The 20,701-nt window shown below is 31.3% G+C and overlaps 1 protein-coding gene across 1 annotated transcript in view; it reads left to right on the top strand.

Annotated features, from left to right (window-relative positions):
• The first annotated feature begins 11,311 nt into the window (after positions 1-11,311).
• Positions 11,312-20,701, top strand: part of LOC143246701 (dyslexia-associated protein KIAA0319-like protein) — an 86,579-nt gene continuing 77,189 nt past the window's right edge. The window contains 3 exon segments of the mRNA XM_076493789.1: positions 11,312-11,365; positions 17,558-17,688; positions 19,769-20,062. Of these exon segments, the coding sequence (XP_076349904.1) occupies positions 17,622-17,688; positions 19,769-20,062 (361 nt within the window). The 5' untranslated portion in view covers positions 11,312-11,365; positions 17,558-17,621.

Raw genomic sequence — 20,701 nt, forward strand, 5'->3', positions numbered from 1 at the left:
ATATCCTGATGTTACCAATAGATGTGTGGAAGATCATGATATCCTGATGTTACCAATAGATGTGTGGGAGATCATGATATCCTGATGTTACCAATAGATGTGTGGAAGATCATGATATCCTGATGTTACCAATAGATGTGTGGAAGATCATGATATCCTGATGTTACCAATAGATGTGTGGAAGATCATGATATCCTGATGTTACCAATAGATGGGTGGAAGATCATGATATCCTGATGTTACCAATAGATGTGTGGAAGATCATGATATCCTGATGTTACCAATAGATGGGTGGAAGATCATGATATCCTGATGTTACCAATAGATGTGTGGAAGATCATGATATCCTGATATTACCAATAGATGTGTGGAAGATCATGATATCACTGATATTACCAATAGATGGGTGGAAGATCATGATATCCTCATGTTACCAATAGATGTGTGGAAGATCATGATATCCAGATATTACCAATAGATGGGTGGAAAATCATGATATCCTGACATTACCAATAGATGTGTGGAAGATCATGATATTGCTGATATTACTAATAGATGGGTGGAAGATCATGATATGGGTGGAATTACAAATTCTGTTACTGATGACAACGTGTGAAAATCAGCCGGAGCTGGCACCGACATCTGTGCCACTTCCGTTCCATGTTTAACTATACGAAATGAACCGTGGGAAAGAGATTAATCGGATAAATGGAGGAGGGAATATTTTGCAAATGAATATAATTTGTCATTCACTGTTGATGTGGCTTATTTTCAAGAATAAATATCTATTTACAACTAAAAAGTATGCAACTAAACCAACAAAGTAGATGCATTTTGAATTCGCTGTTCCAAAAAACACAATTAGAAGCCGCTGGCCGTGGTCGCTAGGTGCTTAGCTTGCAAGTGCTCACCCCAGTGTTCGCTACTGCACTTGGTGTGATTACGTTTTGGATTTGTTTCTACAACAAACGAATAACGGCGAAATTGAGTTTATTTTTAAAGCCATTTAAAAGCAGATTTTATTGTGTTTACAATTAAATTTTGTAAAATCGTGTACATTTAACTTTTCTCCGTTTATTCACCATTAAGAAAATATAATAAATAATAAATAATAATAATAATAAATCTATGACATTTGTTTATTGTTGGACAAAGCTGAAAATTATGAATTAGTTTGGAAAACTGCACGTGGAACTACAACCAAAACTACGTGAAGCTGTAGGATTAGACATTGCAGACCTATCCTAAAGGTTTAAAAGATTCACGTATCTCTTTTATTATTCTTGTACACGATAATAAAAATGTATATTTCATGCTTATAAAATGTTGTGTTAACGGAAAAGGTTACACATTAGTTTTGTTTGTTTGTTGTTTTTCTTGGCCATAAAATTACCATTTTGATTAGATTATCAAAAAGTTCAATACATTTGTTTTAAAAACGATTCTAGTCCAGTTTGAAGCATTGATGTTTGTTTCCTTTTACCTTACGTTGTACCCGAAACTAACCATGGGATAGAAATTTTATTATCTCAGAACGTAGTATTATATATTGATAATATATGCTCAGTACAACATGTAAATAAAGTCGTCTTATTATATAAAGCATTATAAACAATGTCGTATTCTGTTATATAAAGTACCATATACAATATTTTATTGTTGTATATCATAAACAATGTCTTATTGCATCACATACTATAACACAAACAATGTCATATTGTATTACATATCCTGCCGTAACCAATCTATTATTCTACTGTATATTGTTTATGACACATTATACAATACAATAAGACATTGTTTGCGATATAATATAAAACAAAATAAGACATTGTCTATAACACAATGTACAATACAATAAGACATTGTTTATAATACAATATACGATACAAAAACATTGTTTATGGTACAATCTACAAAACAAGAAGGTATTGTCCATGAATCAGTACAATAAAACATTGTTTGTGATACAATATACAATAAAAACTGTATTGTTTGTGATACTTTATACAATAAAGACTATATTCTTTGTGATAAAATATACAATAAAGACTATATTGTTTGTGATACAATATACAATAAAGACTATATTGTTTGTGATACAATAAAGACTACATTGTTTGTGATACAATATACAATAAAGACTATATTGTTTGTGATACAATAAAGACTACATTGTTTGTGATACAATATACAATAAAGACTATATTGTTTGTGATACAATAAAGACTACATTGTTTGTGATACAATATACAATAAAGACTATATTGTTTGTGATACAATATACAATAAAAACTATATTGTTTGTGATACAATAAAGACTACATTGTTTGTGATACAATATACAATAAAGACTATATTGTTTGTGATACAACATAAATAAAGACTATATTGTATACAATATACAATAAAGACTATATTGCTTGTGATACAACATACAATAAACCATAAAGAATACATTGTTTGTGATACAATATACAATAAAGACTATATTGTTTGTGATACAATAAAGACTACATTGTTTGTGATACAATATACAATAAAGACTATATTGTTTGTGATACAATATACAATAAAGACTATATTGTTTGTGATACAATAAAGACTATATTGTTTGTGATACAATATACAATAAAGACTATATTGTTTGTGATACAATAAAGACTACATTGTTTGTGATGCAATATACAATAAAGACTATATTGTTTGTGATACAATATACAATAAAGACTACATTGTTTGTGATACAATATACAATAAAAACTATATTGTTTGTGACACAATAAAGACTACATTGTTTGTGATGCAATATACAATAAAGACTATATTGTTTGTGATACAATATACAATAAAGACTACATTGTTTGTGATACAATATACAATAAAAACTATATTGTTTGTGATACAATAAAGACTATATTGTTTGTGATACAATATACAATAAAGACTATATTGTTTGTGATACAACATAAATAAAGACTATATTGTATACAATATACAATAAAGACTATATTGCTTGTGATACAACATACAATAAACCATAAAGAATGCATTGTTTGTGATACAATATACAATAAAGACTATATTGTTTGTGATACAATATACAATAAAGACTACATTGTTTGTGATACAATATACAATAAAGACTATATTGTTTGTGATACAATATACAATAAAGACTACATTGTTTGTGATACAATATACAATAAAAACTATATTGTTTGTGATACAATATACAATAAAGACTGCATTGTTTGTGATACAATATACAATAAAGACTATATTGTTTGTGATACAATATACAATAAAGACTATATTGTTTGTGATACAACATAAATAAAGACTATATTGTATACAATATACAATAAAGACTATATTGCTTGTGATACAACATACAATAAACCATAAAGAATGCATTGTTTGTGATACAATATACAATAAAGACTATATTGTTTGTGATACAATATACAATAAAGACTACATTGTTTGTGATACAATATACAATAAAGACTATATTGTTTGTGATACAATATACAATAAAGACTATATTGTTTGTGATACAATAAAGACTACATTGTTTGTGATACAATATACAATAAAAACTATATTGTTTGTGATACAATATACAATAAAGACTGCATTGTTTGTGATACAATATACAATAAAGACTATATTGTTTGTGATACAACATACAATAAAGACTACATTGTTTGTGATATAATATACAATAAAATTTTCTTGGTATTTGGAAACTTACAAATCTCTAGTAATAAACAGTTAACATGGTGATATATATGTACATTGACATAAACAGCTAATATAGTGTTATATATGTACATGGACATAAACAGCTAACATGGTGATGTATATACACGGACCTCAAAATATAAAAGGGAGGTTCTTTATTATATCACTTAGTTCACAAATCTTTTATCATGATTTCCACAGCCGTCTTCAGGTGTCTTCGGACAACACCTGAATACGTTTGTTGTTCTGAATGTTGCCGCGGACAACACCTGAATATGTTTGTTGTTCTGAAGATTGCCACGGACAGCATCTGAATACGTGTGCTGTTCTGAAGATGTCCACTGACAACATCTGAATATAACTGATGGTCTGAAGATATAGACGGTTCTAGTTATTTTAGAACAGTGAAAGTAAGAAATGTCCGAGCCTGGCATGGTCAGGTTGGTTAAGGCGTTCGATTCGTCATCTGAGAATCGCGGGTTCGAATCCTCGTCGCACCAAACATGCTCGCTCTTTCAGCCGTGAGGGCGTTATAGTGTGACGGTCAATCCCACTATTCGTTGGTAAAAGAGTAGCCCAAGAGTTGGCGGTGAGTGGTGATGACTAGCTGCCTTTCCTCTAGTCTCACACTGCTAAATTAGGAAGGGCTAGCGCAGATAGACCTCGTGTAGCTTTGCGCGAATTCATAAACAAACAAACCAGTATTGAAAGGTTTATAAAGCTAAGGTTTGTATTAATGTCTAACGCAGGTAGAATCTCAGAAGAGAAACGTTTGTCCCGAAGCTCTAAAGACAGGTTTTATTAGAGATGAGACACAGCGTGGGTTCTAAGAACAAACCCTTGAGAAGACACAAAAGTTAAGTCAGTTACCGTTAGTAACCGTCTTTCTCAAAGCGCCACATCCGCCTCTATTCCGTCGCTTGGTGAGCAACAAAAACCAGATTCGGTGGTTCTCGATCACTGACGTCTGTATGGGCATGACCTCAGCAGAGTTTTCTCACCAGAACAGTGGTTGAGAGACTGCTCTTAATCTAGAAGGTTATGTGTGTTCGAATATCAGCCATGACAGTTTAATTACGTCACTTACAAGTACTAAGTAGATTCGCTGGTCTTTACAAAGCTGTTTCCATGACAACGTTTTCTTGGCTAGATGGATACGTAAGGGAACCTGGAGAGATTGGACTTTCACTCGTGCAATCTTATAAAGAGAGGCACATACACCCTGCCTGGAATCAAAATATGAGATGTTGAAAACTGAACGGACGTTACTGCATTATAAAGTTTTATGTAATTTTAAATGAAAAATACCATGACATTAACAAAGCTCGTTGTCGAATGGGACAGTGGTAAGTTTGCAGATCCTAAAATCAGGGGTTCGATTTTTCTTAATGGTCACAGCAAACTGCCAAGTGTATGTTTGTTTTTTAAAAAAATTACACAAGATATTTTTTTCTTTTTATTGTAATATCAGATTAGAACCATTGTATGACTGACTATGTTCCATTATCTACTCTCTAACCACGTAATTCAGTCTGGAACATCCTTATAACTGAAATCTGTTCTCTAGACGAGTTAAATGCGCATGAGCAGATCAAGTCATCCAACAATAGTCAAAACTTCCTTATTGGTTAAAGCCAGACTATACACAGTAGTTTTCAAGGGAACAAATATATTTAAATAGAAAATATTTAAATATAACTAAACTGACACGTTTATTCTAAACATTGTTAGATAAACTAACCACACTAAAGTGTCATATTAATTATCTAATAAAAACAGTATTATCCAGATAAACAACTCGTTTTATGCTTTTTTTTTACTATCATTTGACTATCTGTGTTAACTCAACATTGAGGATTCGAACCAGGAATCTCAAATTTTAAAGTCTGTAACTTTATTGATGAATTATGGCTGGAACAAGTAGAGGAGACCTGGTTTTATATTCATTACACTTCACTAAAGCTACAATTCACCACATTTGATAAAGACACAAATTTTCATATATATAAATAAAAGTAGAGATACAATACTATGATATATACAACTACCAGTACAGTGGTACGCATACAACTGACAATACTGTGATATATGCAACTAACTACACTGTGATATATACAACTAACAATACTGTGGCGTGTAAAACTAACAATAAGGTAGTATACACAACTAGCAATCCTGTGGTATATAAAACTAACAATACTGTAATATACACAACTAGCTACACTGTGGCATATACTACTAACAGTACTGTGGTATTTAAAACTAACAATACTGTAATATACACAACTAGCTACACTGTGGCATATACTACTAACAGTACTGTGGTATATACAACTAACAATACTGTGATATACACAAGTAATGACACTGGCATAGACAACTAACCATACTGTGGTATACATAACTAACGATATAGTGGTATACATAACTAATAATAATGTGACGTACATAACTAAATATACCGTGGTATACATAACTAACAATACTGAGATATACCTAACTAATAATGCTGACACATAAATAATTAATAATAAATTTGGTATACATAACTAACAATACTGAGATATACCTAACTAATAATGCTGACACATAAATAATTAATAATAAATTTGGTATACATAACTAACAATACTGAGATATACCTAACTAATAATGCTGACACATAAATAATTAATAATAAATTTGGTATACATAACTAATAATAATGTGACGTGCATAACTAAATATACCGTGGTATACATAACTAACAATCCTGTGGTATACATAACTAATAATACAGTGGAATACATAACTAACAATACTGAGATATACATAACTAATAATACAGTGGAATACATAACTAACAATACCGTGGTATATACAGCTAGCACTACTGTGACATTCATAACTAACAATACTTTAGTATATACAACTAACAATACTGTGACATACATAAGTAACAATACTGTGACATACATAAGTAACAATACTGTGGTATATACAACTAACAATACTGTGGTATACATAACTAACAATACTGTGGTATACATAACTAACAATACTGTGGTATACATAACTAACAATACTGTGATATATATAACTAATAATACAGTGGAATACATAACTAACAATACTGAGATATACATAACTAATAATACAGTGGAATACATAACTAACAATACTGAGATATACATAACTAATAATACAGTGGAATACATAACTAACAATACCGTGGTATATACAGCTAGCACTACTGTGACATTCATAACTAACAATACTTTAGTATATACAACTAACAATACTGTGACATACATAAGTAACAATACTGTGACATACATAAGTAACAATACTGTGGTATATACAACTAACAATACTGTGGTATACATAACTAACAATACTGTGGTATACATAACTAACAATACTGTGGTATACATAACTAACAATCCTGTGGTATACATAACTAATAATACAGTGGAATACATAACTAACAATACTGGGATATACATAACTAATAATACAGTGGAATACATAACTAACAATACCGTGGTATATACAGCTAGCACTACTGTGACATTCATAACTAACAATACTTTAGTATATACAACTAACAATACTGTGACATACATAAGTAACAATACTGTGACATACATAAGTAACAATACTGTGGTATATACAACTAACAATACTGTGGTATACATAACTAACAATACTGTGGTATACATAACTAACAATACTGTGGTATACATAACTAACAATCCTGTGGTATACATAACTAATAATACAGTGGAATACATAACTAACAATACTGAGATATACATAACTAATAATACAGTGGAATACATAACTAACAATACCGTGGTATATACAGCTAGCACTACTGTGACATTCATAACTAACAATACTTTAGTATATACAACTAACAATACTGTGACATACATAAGTAACAATACTGTGACATACATAAGTAACAATACTGTGGTATATACAACTAACAATACTGTGGTATACATAACTAACAATATTGTTGCATATACAACTAACAATACTGTGGTATACATAACTAACAATACTGTGATATATATAACTAATAATACAGTGGTATACATAACTAACAATACTGTGATATATATAACTAGCACTACTACCTACCGGGGGAAAATGAGCCCCAGATTTTAGCATTGTAAGTCCGGGAAGTTACCGTTGTATCATGAGTGGAGGGACGTCTTCCCTAGATTAATGGTAGTAAATCTTACCTCTCATGTGGTTAACTTAATGTTTGAGTGAATAAACATTTATAGATAATTCCAATAGGAACATAAGGTATGCATCTGACAATTCCAATAGGAACATAAGGTATGCATCTGATAATTCCAATAGGAACATAAGGTATGCATCTGACAATTCCAATAGGAACATAAGGTATGCATCTGACAATTCCAATAGGAACATAAGGTATGCATCTGACAATTCCAATAGGAACATAAGGTATGCATCTGATAATTCCAATAGGAACATAAGGTATGCATCTGACATCTGGTGTGACAAATTCACACCATATTTTTTTTATAAATTAATATATGTGTATATAAATAATTTTCTGTCAGGTTATCGTTAACTATTGAGGTGACAAGAACCGAGAACACCCAACGACAGGTTATCTTTAACTGTTGAGGTGACAAGAACCGAGAACACCCAACGACAGGTTATCTTTAACTGTCGAGGTGACAAGAACCGAGAACACCCAACGACAGGTTATCTTTAACTGTTGAGGTGACAAGAACCGAGAACACCCAACGACAGGTTATCGTTAACTATTGAGGTGTCAAGAACCGAGAACACCCAACGACAGGTTATCTTTAACTATTGAGGTAACAAGAACCGAGAACACCCAACGACAGGTTATCTTTAACTGTTGAGGTGACAAGAACCGAGAACACCCAACGACAGGTTATCGTTAACTATTAAGGTGACAAGAACCGAGAACACCCAACGACAGGTTATCTTTAACTGTTGAGGTAACAAGAACCGAGAACACCCAACGACAGGTTATCTTTAACTATTGAGGTAACAAGAACCGAGAACACCCAACGACAGGTTATCTTTAACTGTTGAGGTGACAAGAACCGAGAACACCCAACGACAGGTTATCGTTAACTATTAAGGTGACAAGAACCGAGAACACCCAACGACAGGTTATCTTTAGCTGTTGAGGTGACAAGAACCGAGAACACCCAACGACAGGTTATCTTTAGCTGTTGAGGTGACAAGAACCGAGAACACCCAACGACAGGTTATCGTTAACTATTGAGGTGACAAGAACCGAGACGACAGGTTATCTTTAACTATTGAGGTAACAAGAACCGAGAACACCCAACGACAGGTTATCGTTAACTATTGAGGTGACAAGAACCGAGACGACAGGTTATCTTTAACTATTGAGGTAACAAGAACCGAGAACACCCAACGACTATCTTCGTCCTTTAATTTTGGGGGAACTGTGTTAATTTTACGGGAATGATTTAAACTGTTTGCGATAATAAATATTGGGTACGAATAAAACTAGTCACTTACCGAACACAAATGTTAAATGCAGTTGATAAATACTCTCATTATATTATTAATTATATCTTCGTTTGGTAAATTCATATACAGTTTTCCAAGCGTTGTTTCTCTATAAAACTTTGTGATCGCGCTGCCATCTATTGTTATTTATCCACTCTAGAATTTCCTGTGGATGTATGCCGATGGGTATGTACGTATTACTTTATGCTTGGCATGGCTTTATGACCAGAATATTCTACTCGTAATTTGTAAACCTCGGGATCGAGCCCAGTCCATGAACTAAATCGACCTTTCAGCTGTAGGGACGTTATAATAATACGGCTAATCGCATTATTCGTTGGTAAAGATTAGTTGGCAGGCCTCCTGCTACTATAGCTGTAAGTCTATGAATTTACAACGCTAAAATCAGGGGTTCGATTGTGTTTTTTGGGAATTACTTCAATATGTAAAAAATACCCATGCATTTAGTTTAGAAGAAACAATATATTTTTTTTACATATTTTTCGATAATCTTTTACTGATTAGCCTCTTTGTTAGGATCCGCTATATACATGTTATTGGATCCCTCCATTTGTTTTCATTTTCTAAATATACTAATCGTGTCATATAAGAGATAATTACTTACACATTATAAATTTAATAGGTGTAATGATTCCACTACGCTCCAATGGAAAGGTCTCTCTGATTTGGAAAACAAATATTATTATAGATACACAACTAACAGAAGCTTCATTATCTTGGACCGTCTCTTTGACAAGTTGTTAAAAAAAAAACTATTGTTAGTTTTATTAAACAATGACAATCGAATAGGGATGCACGTGCAACTGGAGAATCTGCGATCGTGAACAGCTGATCATAGATGATATAATACCTCCATGAAATGCTGAGCCTCAACTAGCAATTCTTCCACAATGCCAGGTAAATTTCTTACACATTACTATGGAAAGATAATTACTGTAACTTTCACATGGCAGTTTCCAGTAATTCCAAAAATTATGTCCGCGGACTTATAACGCTAGAAGTCGAATTTCGATACCGTGCATATATAGCTCGTTGCGTAGTTTTGTGCTAAATTAAAAAAAAAACATTACAGAAAAAAATGGAAATCGAAATTTATTTCAGTATCTTGCGAGAGTTTAGGGAAGCAGCAAGTCGGTTCCTGGTACCGAAATAGTTGAGAAACGCTCACATTGGGGATTTTATTTCATTTTTCTTACTGAAGTGGCACAATTCTCCTTCAAAACAGCGAGCAAAATCCATGTTTTTAGCAGATGACTATAAATTTGATAAATAGTGATATTAAATCTCTTATTTATAAACATGTTTGTAACAAAAAAGTTTAACGTTTAGGCTTAAACGTCAAATGCTGGCAAAACGCTAGAAACCAATAGGCCTAAAATTTGTGATATAATTACGTAACCTATGAAGGGCCTCCAGCATCGCAGTACAATCGCGTGCTTCAAAAACATTCAATTAAAGTCCTGTTTTTCAATATGCACCTTGTTACATTGCACAGTATGTTGTATTTTGATTTTATTTTCATAAGTGTTTACTCATCGTTGTGCACTGATTTGTGTTTACATAAATTTCCTAAATCAATATTAATTCCTTTATTTATATTTACCTACTTGTTCTCCAACAGTCTAATCACTGATATTAGAAACTCTTAAATTTATCATATGCATAAACAAATCTAAGTAATATTCTTGAAATATTTTAATATAAAGATATATAAACCATAATATAGCGACGCATTATTATTCTGTGCAATTCTTCAGAATACAATTCATAAATAAGCTTAATTTTGTAATTATGTACTCACTTTTATATATTGAGTTGTACCCTGATGAACATGTAAGTTGAAATATTAAAACGTAACTTTTTCTGAGATTGAAAGTCCTTTCTTATTGTTATTATTATTTATCAATCTGTTAAATAATATATCTTGAGTTACCACCTCGCATATTAAAATATTTACGATTATATAATTACAAACGTTAGCTTATACATATAGTATTGATCACTAGATGGCACTAATTTTGTTGTATGGGAGGAATTCAGAACACAAAAATATAGGGTTTGTTTCGCATATGTAAAGCAATTTTATTGTACCTATATGTCTTGCAGTTTTAGGAAAATAGTTGTTTATGTGTAAGTTTGCAGATTGTTATAAAAATCTGAATATTTAGTAATTCAGGTAAGTAGTACATCATGAGAGTATCAGCAAATTCGATTGCAATTAGTGTAAGTGACGACGTTAGGTGACTACTAAGTTGTGAAATTGTTTGTGCTAATTAACATTAAAATATTTTATTTGAAGATTTGAAATGCCTTATGTATTACTGAATCAAACAGAGTACTGTTCCTGGTTTTAAGTTAAAAAGCATGATTTCTATCGTTCAGCCAGTTTCTGTCCTAATAATTAAGAATTTGCGTATCCATTTGAGTTTGAAGTTACACAACTTCCAACTAATTTGGATTCTAACATTAGAAAAAGAAAAACCTGCACTTAAACTGTATAATGGTACCCTTGGATTTACAACCTAATGTTAGGTGGTGTAATTTTTAAAATACTATAAAACATACTTGATATAAAAATGAAAGGTTACAACGACAAAAAGTTTGTTTGTTTGTTTTGTAAGACTTGTCTGAATGTTAAGCATTGTTTAGAAAAGTAATGCGTAAGATTAGAAAGTCATGTGTAACTTCTGTTAAATAGGTTTCATTATACTAATTCATAGTTTCATTGCTTGCTATTTTAATATATATAAAATACACTGTAGCCTCTCAGTGGTTTCCAAATGAGATCATAACAAGTACATCTCATTCCCAACCACTAGAACATTAAGAAATAAAATTATACATTTTACATCCACAAAACCTATCTAATAAAGGTTAACTTATTAAAATGGATTATACATACCACGTTATTAAAGAACTCATTCCATTTTCACAGTTTTATATTTAATTAAAAATAGTTGAACAAAATTATTAGGTCTGTTTTAAATTTGTGGCCTCTTGCATTGTGCTTATATTTATAACTTTACATGTAACATATTGGAATGCTAAGAAATATGCCCTTATTATGGTTTGAACTTGATGTCCTTGGTTTAACTTATTCTGAGGTCAATACTCCACCAATTGAGCCACTAGATAACTCTCATCCTAAACATTAATTAGTTGACTTACACACATACTTGAACAAGGTTAATGATCAGTCCTTGGCACAACAAAACCTTGCATCTCCTCATTTTGAAGGGAAGGGGTAAAAATTGTCCCAGTAATTATAGACTCGTTAGTTTTATATCGGTTGTGGTAAAGGTTTGGAAAGTCTGTTAAAGATCTTTGTGAAAGTCATTTCACAGTGTTTAGAATATTACTGAGTATTCAACATGGCTTCTAAGGGAAAATCTTGACTTACAAATATTTTGGTGTTATTTGAAAAGATTGCTGCTTATATTGATGAGGGTAATTGGTGTGTATTAGATGTATCTAGATTTTCAGAAAGCATTTAACAAGGTACCACATAAAAGGTTTGTAAAACAAATTATGCCTATATGTGTGGGGGATAAGTTAGTTAACTGGATGGAAGATAGCACAGAGTTGTTACAAATAGAATTCTGTCAAACTGGATTAAGGTCACAAGTGGGGTATCTCAGGGCTCAGTTTTGGGGCCTTTGCTCTTTTTGACTTATATCAATAATACAGATGAAGGAATAGTCAATAAGTTACTTAACCTTATAGATGATATAAAGGTGTTTTTATCTGTGAAGAGGATGCTACTACTTTACAAAAGGAATTAGATCATTTATTGAGTTGAGCAAATAAATGGCAGATATATTTAAATTATAATAAATGTAAAATAATGCATGTGGATTATTACAGTTTGAATTATAAGTATAATTTAGATGGGAATAACTTTAACAATGTTACAAACAAAAGGAATCTCGGTAATAAAGTTTATCAGTCTCTAAACCCATCAAGTAGTGTGTTGTTGTTAGTTGTAGTACAAATAAAAGTTTAGGTTGTGTCTAAAGAAAAATTGAATACAAGTATAAAAATGTTAACTGTTTTTTTGTACACGTTACTGGTTAGGTCACATTTGGAATATTGTTTTTAGTCTTGACCTCTTACATTAGGAAAAACATTGAATTGTCAGAAAGCATTCAGACGATAGTTCCTGGGATGTGGAGGGGTGTTTTATAAGGAAAGGTTGAGGTCTCTTAATCTGTTTTCTCTTGAAAAAAGAATAGTTAGGGGAGTCTGATTAAGGTGTCTAAGATTGTAAAGGTAATTGATAATGTTGATGTATCATCATTTTTCACACTTAATGGTGAGAACAGTAGGACTAGGGCAACACAAGTATAAATTTTGGTAGAGTACAAGTCATTTTCAGATCAGAGTCTCATTCTTCAAACAAGCAAGTTGGCCTTTGGAATGGGTCTCCTTTAGATGTTGTGGAGGCAATACATTTAAATAAGTTTAAGAAAAAAACTAAGTATATGAAAGATAAGGGCTAGCTTTGAGTTTCTTTGTTTATTTTAATGTTATAGAGTGGAACAGCTGAGATGGACTAGTAGGTCCTGTGTTGTTTCAAAACACTATCTTTATGTCACAACATCTGTAGTAAACTGTAACACACTGCAACTGCTGAACTAAGAAGTGAATTAGATAATTATTTAATTTACAATCTACAGATGAGACAAATATTGTTTCAGTTTAGACCAGTAATTCATAGAAATATCTCAAAACCATGTTTAATATGTGAACCAAGTGATTTCTGATTCTTTAGTGTCCCGGGAAACAAAACAAGTGTTAAAACTTTAAGCGTTAAATTGTATCTTATGTTACTTTAAACTAGATAAGAGTTTAGCATACTGATGTTTTACTTGTAGTAATAACCCAGTACTACAAATTAAATCTTACTGTAACCCCTTACAAAGGTACACTAATATTTGGACTTTAAAATTCCTGGTAACAAGAATAAAATAGTTCATGACAGCTAAACATTCAGCAAAGACTTGAAACATTTTATCAGTAGTGACACCTACATTATTATTTCAGTGCTGTTTTTTTTATGCAAGAAACAATATCTTTCCAAATGTCTGTCTCATGCCCATAAATTTTTACTTCAGAGTAATCAAAATGACTTTTCTCCACAAAGAAACAAAAAATCAGAGAAGCAACACTTGTACAAGCACTTGAACCCAAATTAAACCATTATAGAGAATCACCTTTATACCCATATTAATTAATAACCTAACATCTAACTTCAGCGCTCCCTACAATCTTGTACCCCTTCACACTCTCGTCCCCAAGACATACGCCAAGTAACGGGCATATAATACTTTGTTAACCTGAAGGTGACCTAAAAAGGTCAAACACTGTCCCGCATTTTAATTAAAGTTTTTAATAACCATACCTGCTGTCTCTAGAATACATTTTGACTTTTTTTTCCCGTCGCTTACTGACAGATTGTTTTAGAATGAGAGAACAATAACGGAACGAGATCTCAGAATCTCAACTGGTCACATTATAAATGTTGTTAAAAAAGCCATCCACATCCACATTCTTTGCTTTTCTAACTAGTGAGTTGTGATATAAAGAGTTTTCTTTAAAGAATCAGTCTTTAGTATATGCTGCAAACAAAAATTAATTAAATTTGGGTTCAATACTTCTTAGTTTATGGTTCAGTCTGTTGTGTTATACAGGTTGAATGTTAGTATTTGTCCAACCACAATTATAATTGCAATGGACTGAGCATGACCTAGTAATTAGCTTGCAGGACTGTCAGTCAGAGGATCCATTGTTCATGTCCCTCCACACTACTCACACGCACATCATTTTTTTATCTAGTTCCAGCACTTGCAATGCACACATGCATGTTCTGTCACAGTTTTCTATGTCAGTTTCGTAAGACTGTTAAGTTAATTGAGACTGATTTGATGATATATTTTAGATTCATCAAAAAATGACACCTACAGGTGTAAGTCCTGTAACGTGGTGTGGTTAATACTTAAGAAGTAAATCAGATGGAAAGTGATATAACCTACACTGCAAACTGTGTTTGTTCTGTCGGCAGTAAGCACAGTGCTACATATCTAGTGAATATTAAATGCTCAGCTTGGCCTGTTAATTTGTTTCTGGACCATTATGATCATCTTTCCATCTTGTGAGTCGATGGTTTAAGAATTTACATGTTCGTGACTTTGTCATGTCCTCATTTTATTTTGTTGTACTTTCATGTATGATAAAACAAGTTTCCCATCAGCAAATTTAAGTTGTTAACAAGTCATAATAAGTACACAAATCTAACAGTTCATGTATGATTAAACAAGTTTCCCATCAGCACATTCAAGTCATTAACAAGTCGTAATAAGTACACAAATCTCACAGTTCATGCATAATTAAACAAGTTTCCCATTAGCAAATTCAAGTCATTAACAAGTCATAGTAAGTACACAAATCTAACAGTTCATGCATGATAAAACAAATTTCCCATTAGCAAATTCGAGGCATATTTTAGTAAAAAACAGATTTTTTTTTTCATATAATGAAGCTTTGCATCAATTAATTTTTTAGTATTTTGACATGATGCATAGTTCCATCATTTACATTTGATAACATTTATAACATAATAACATCTCTAAACTAATAAATTTCAGAGAAAATATTAACTAAGCCATGAGAAGTAGTTTTACTTCCTGCAAATATTAAGTAAGCCATGAGAAGTAGTTTTACTTCCTGCAAATATTAAGTAAGCCATGAGAAGTAGTTTTACTTCCTGCAAATATTAAGTAAGCCATGAGAAGTAGTTTTACTTCCTGCAAATATTAAGTAATCCATGAGAAGTAGTTTTACTTCCTGCAAATATTAGCTAAGCCATGAGAAGAAGTTTTACTTCCTGCAAATATTAACTAAGCCATGAGAAGTAGTTTTACTTCCTGCAAATATTAAGTAAGCCATGAGAAGTAGTTTTACTTCCTGCAAATATTAAGTAATCCATGAGAAGTAGTTTTACTTCCTGCAAATATTAGCTAAGCCATGAGAAGAAGTTTTACTTCCTGCAAATATTAAGTAAGCCATGAGAAGTAGTTTTACTTCCTGCAAATATTAAGTAAGCCATGAGAAGTAGTTTTACTTCCTGCAAATATTAAGTAATCCATGAGAAGTAGTTTTACTTCCTGCAAATATTAGCTAAGCCATGAGAAGAAGTTTTACTTCCTGCAAATATTAACTAAGCCATGAGAAGTAGTTTTACTTCCTGTAAATATTAACTAAGCCATGAGAAATAGTTTTATTTCCCGCAAATATTAACTAAGTTATGAAGAGTAGTTTTACTTCCTGCAAATATTAACTAAGCCATGAGAAGTAGTTTTACTTCCTGTTTTTATTAACTGAGCCATGAGAAGTTAGTTTTACTTCCTGTTTTTATTTACTAACCATGAGAAGTAGTTTTACTTCCTGTTTTTATTAACTAACCATGAGAAGTAGTTTTACCTCCTGTTTTTATTAACTGAGCCATGAGAAGTAGTTTTACCTCCTGTTTTTATTAACTGAACCATGAGAAGTAGTTTTACTTCCTGTTTTTATTAACTAACCATGAGAAGTAGTTTTACTTCCTGTTTTTATTAACTAACCATGAGAAGTAGTTTTACTTCCTGTTTTTATTAACTAACCATGAGAAGTAGTTTTACTTCCTGTTTTTATTGACTAACCATGAGAAGTAGTTTTACTTCCTGTTTTTATTAACTAACCATGAGAAGTAGTTTTACTTCCTGTTTTATTAACTAACCATGAGAAGTAGTTTTACTTCCTGTTTTTATTTATACAGAGAATATTTATATTGATTTTCTATTTCTCTCAATGAAGAAAAATAAATAAATAAATATATTTTATTTGAAATTTCTTTGTTGATAGTAAGAAACAGACAAAATGCTTCGAGAAGTGGTAACTGTATAACAAAGTAATTCTTTTGATGTTCTAATATTTATTCATATTACACAATCTAACCAGTGCAGGTATAAAAAATCATTTATATCACAAGTGTAATTTAATATATAGAACACTGTTTTGAACAGTACAACATAATATGTAGTGTTCCTCTAAAAATGTGTGTGACAGGAACTTAATAATTAGACTTGTAGTTAAGTCATTTCAACAAAATGTCTCTAATGAATCTTATTTCTCTTGAGCATGGTACGTTATACATAAATGTTATATTACTATTACGCTTCGGTGTATTTTGATTACTCTGTTCTCTTTTCAGTAACCTGAGTTTTTATTTCTTCTTGAGCCTGTCCTAAGAGAAATTTCACTGTCCTGTTAGCACCATGAATAGGAGTTTCCTGCTTTTCCTACTTCCTGTGTTAGTCTTATCTGTAAATCCCAGGCTTAAAGGTGGGTCATAGGTCTAATATGCACTAAGCTTTTCTACGTGGCTTATTATCAGTGTTGCAAGTACGTACACCAAGTTTCTGTAATACATTTGTACATAGAGAATTTTTTCTTCTTTTCTAAAATATCACAAGCTGTAATCGCATTTCTCCTTACAATTGTGGTAGTAACCAACTAGTGCTGAAGTAGGAATTTTTCTTCATCTTCATCCTGAGTTTCGGTGGTAGTTATATTTCTTGGAGATGATCGTATCCCAGAAACCATTCTCCTATACATGACTATTTTGTTCATCTATTAAATTTTAAAATATCACTATTTGGCAGTTAGAGAGAGTTAATAGTTATAAGTTGTAACAAAATGTGTAGTTTAATGAAATAGGTCCAAGCTGTAAATTTATGGTAAACACTCAATACTGACAACAACATTAGATATACATGTGTAATTAAACTTCATTCATAATTTATATCAATCTTGTAGATACATGTGTAATTACACTAGATACATGATTTATATCAATCTTGCAGATACATGTGTAATTACACTAGATACATGATTTATATCAATCTTGTAGATACATGTGTAATTACACTAGATACATGATTTATATCAGTCTTGTAGATACATGTGTAATTACACTACATACATGATTTATATCAATCTTGTAGATACATGTATAATTACACTAGATACATGATTTATATCAATCTTGTAGATACATGTATAATTACACTAGACACATGATTTATATCAATCTTGTAGATACATGTGTAATTACACTAGATACATGATTTATATCAATCTTGTAGATACATGTGTAATTACACTAGATACATGATTTATATCAATCTTGTAGATACATGTGTAATTACACTAGATACATGATTTATATCAATCTTGTAGATACATGTGTAATTACACTAGATACATGATTTATATCAATCTTGTAGATACATGTATAATTACACTAGATACATGATTTATATCAATCTTGTAGATACATGTATAATTACACTAGATACATGATTTATATCAATCTTGTAGATACATATATAATTACACTAGATACGATTTATATCAATCTTGTAGATACATGTGTAATTACACCAGATACATGATTTATATCAATCTTGTAGATACATGTATAATTACAATAGATACATGATTTATATCAATCTTGTAGATACATATATAATTACAATAGATACATGATTTATATCAATCTTGTAGATACATATATAATTACACTAGATACATGATTTATATCAATCTTGTAGATACATATATAACTGAGTAAACAGTTGTAAGCAGTAAATAAATATTTAAAGTTTTATTTAAATTGTTAGATATGTTAGTGTAGAAAAACTTTAATGTGGTAATGTTTTTAATATACAACATGATAATAGTATATTAGAAAGTTCTTTACAGCAAATGATATGTCCATCAACTAGGTTACCCTCAATAAAGGTTACCCCATCCCAGGGGTAGTGGACTCAATAATATTTAAATTATTTGTTTCTAAATCTCAAAATCCTACCACCACCCAACAACAGGGATCTTTGGTACATTTTATGTGGTTAAGAAATTAAGGCTAACTTAAAACTCTTGTGATGACAATAGGATAGAGCTACGTGGTACCTAATGATTCCAAGAGGTGGAATCAGGCAGTGCTTTGTATTCTTGTTTATAAATTATTCCAAGAAAAGTTTATGTGGAATGAAGAAGTACTTTACACAGAACAACCTTTTACAACATGTTAAAACTGAAGTTTATAATTCTGTCATTGGGACAATCTTGTTGTTATAATGTTTTATGTGCCTCACTTGTTTTACATTTAGAATATGACATCTTCATACTTTGTCTGAGAAACATTCATAGCTATAGTTCGTGCTTAAGGTATATTTAATTTCACAAATATTTAAGTGAAATGAACTCTTTCTACAATTTTGAGAAAGAATTCATTCTTTCCTTATGAAAAGATGTGTACGTTTCATATTGGGTTACTTATTAGTCGTGGTCTACGTAGATAGCATGCTGTGGTCAGAAGTTCAAAGTTATCTGAAAATGCTATTTTTCTTTTGGTTAGATAACTATTTGGAAGTGCAGTGCCCAACGTCCAGTCCAACATCTTCTCAATTCTTTATCCACCAGTCAGTTACACCACAAGGAAACTTATCAGCTGGACAGTATGAAAAAATAAGTGTTCGTACTCTTCTAGAGTGTACCAAGGCTTGTTGTGTGAAAGAATCATGTGATGTGGTGTTTTTCTTTGACTTGAGTTGCTTCCACATTCACTGTAAAAGCAGTGAGTTGTGTAAGCCTTTAGTTAGAACTGGGGAAAAGTTCAAACATTCTTATATGATTCAAGTTAAAGATGCAGGTTTGTGGGACCTAAGACAAGGTTTTACTTAAATATAATTTTTGTATTTTAAAGTTTCTTTTAATTTTAGAGGTTTTAAGTTTCAAGCTATTCATTTAACTTTCTATGTATAAACAACATGTTGTAATATTTGATGCAAGTGAATGACTTGAGTGCTTGCAGAATTACTTTTAAACTAATTTTAATTTTAAAGTATTTGTGTGTTTGAGTTTTATCTTAGCTGCAGTACCCATCCATTGGACAGGTGAAATAAAAACACATTTGTAACAAGTAATAGGAAATTTTACCTTTTTTTGTTCTTAAAGTAATAGACATTAAAAATGCAATAAAAATACATAAAGGTTACTAATACTGAAAAGATAGACTTGTTTTAAATAATTCTGTCAATATGGCATTAGAAGGGTCTGACCTTTCTTCTCATCCTGTGTCATTTTGTATGTAAGGTTTGGTACTGACTGATCAAGAAATAAGCAGATACATATATTGACATTTATATATATATAAACTGTCTTCTTGTATCCGTGCTGTAAGAATGTTGTGGGGTCTCAACTTTTTTACACAAAAGTTTTCCTTGTTTTAAATGTGGACTACAGCTCCTCTTTAGGTGAGCAGTGTTTACACCACTAGTGTTTTGGCTCT

This window comes from Tachypleus tridentatus, chromosome 3 (assembly GCF_004210375.1).
Source record: "Tachypleus tridentatus isolate NWPU-2018 chromosome 3, ASM421037v1, whole genome shotgun sequence".
Taxonomy (NCBI): Eukaryota; Metazoa; Arthropoda; class Merostomata; order Xiphosura; family Limulidae; genus Tachypleus; species Tachypleus tridentatus.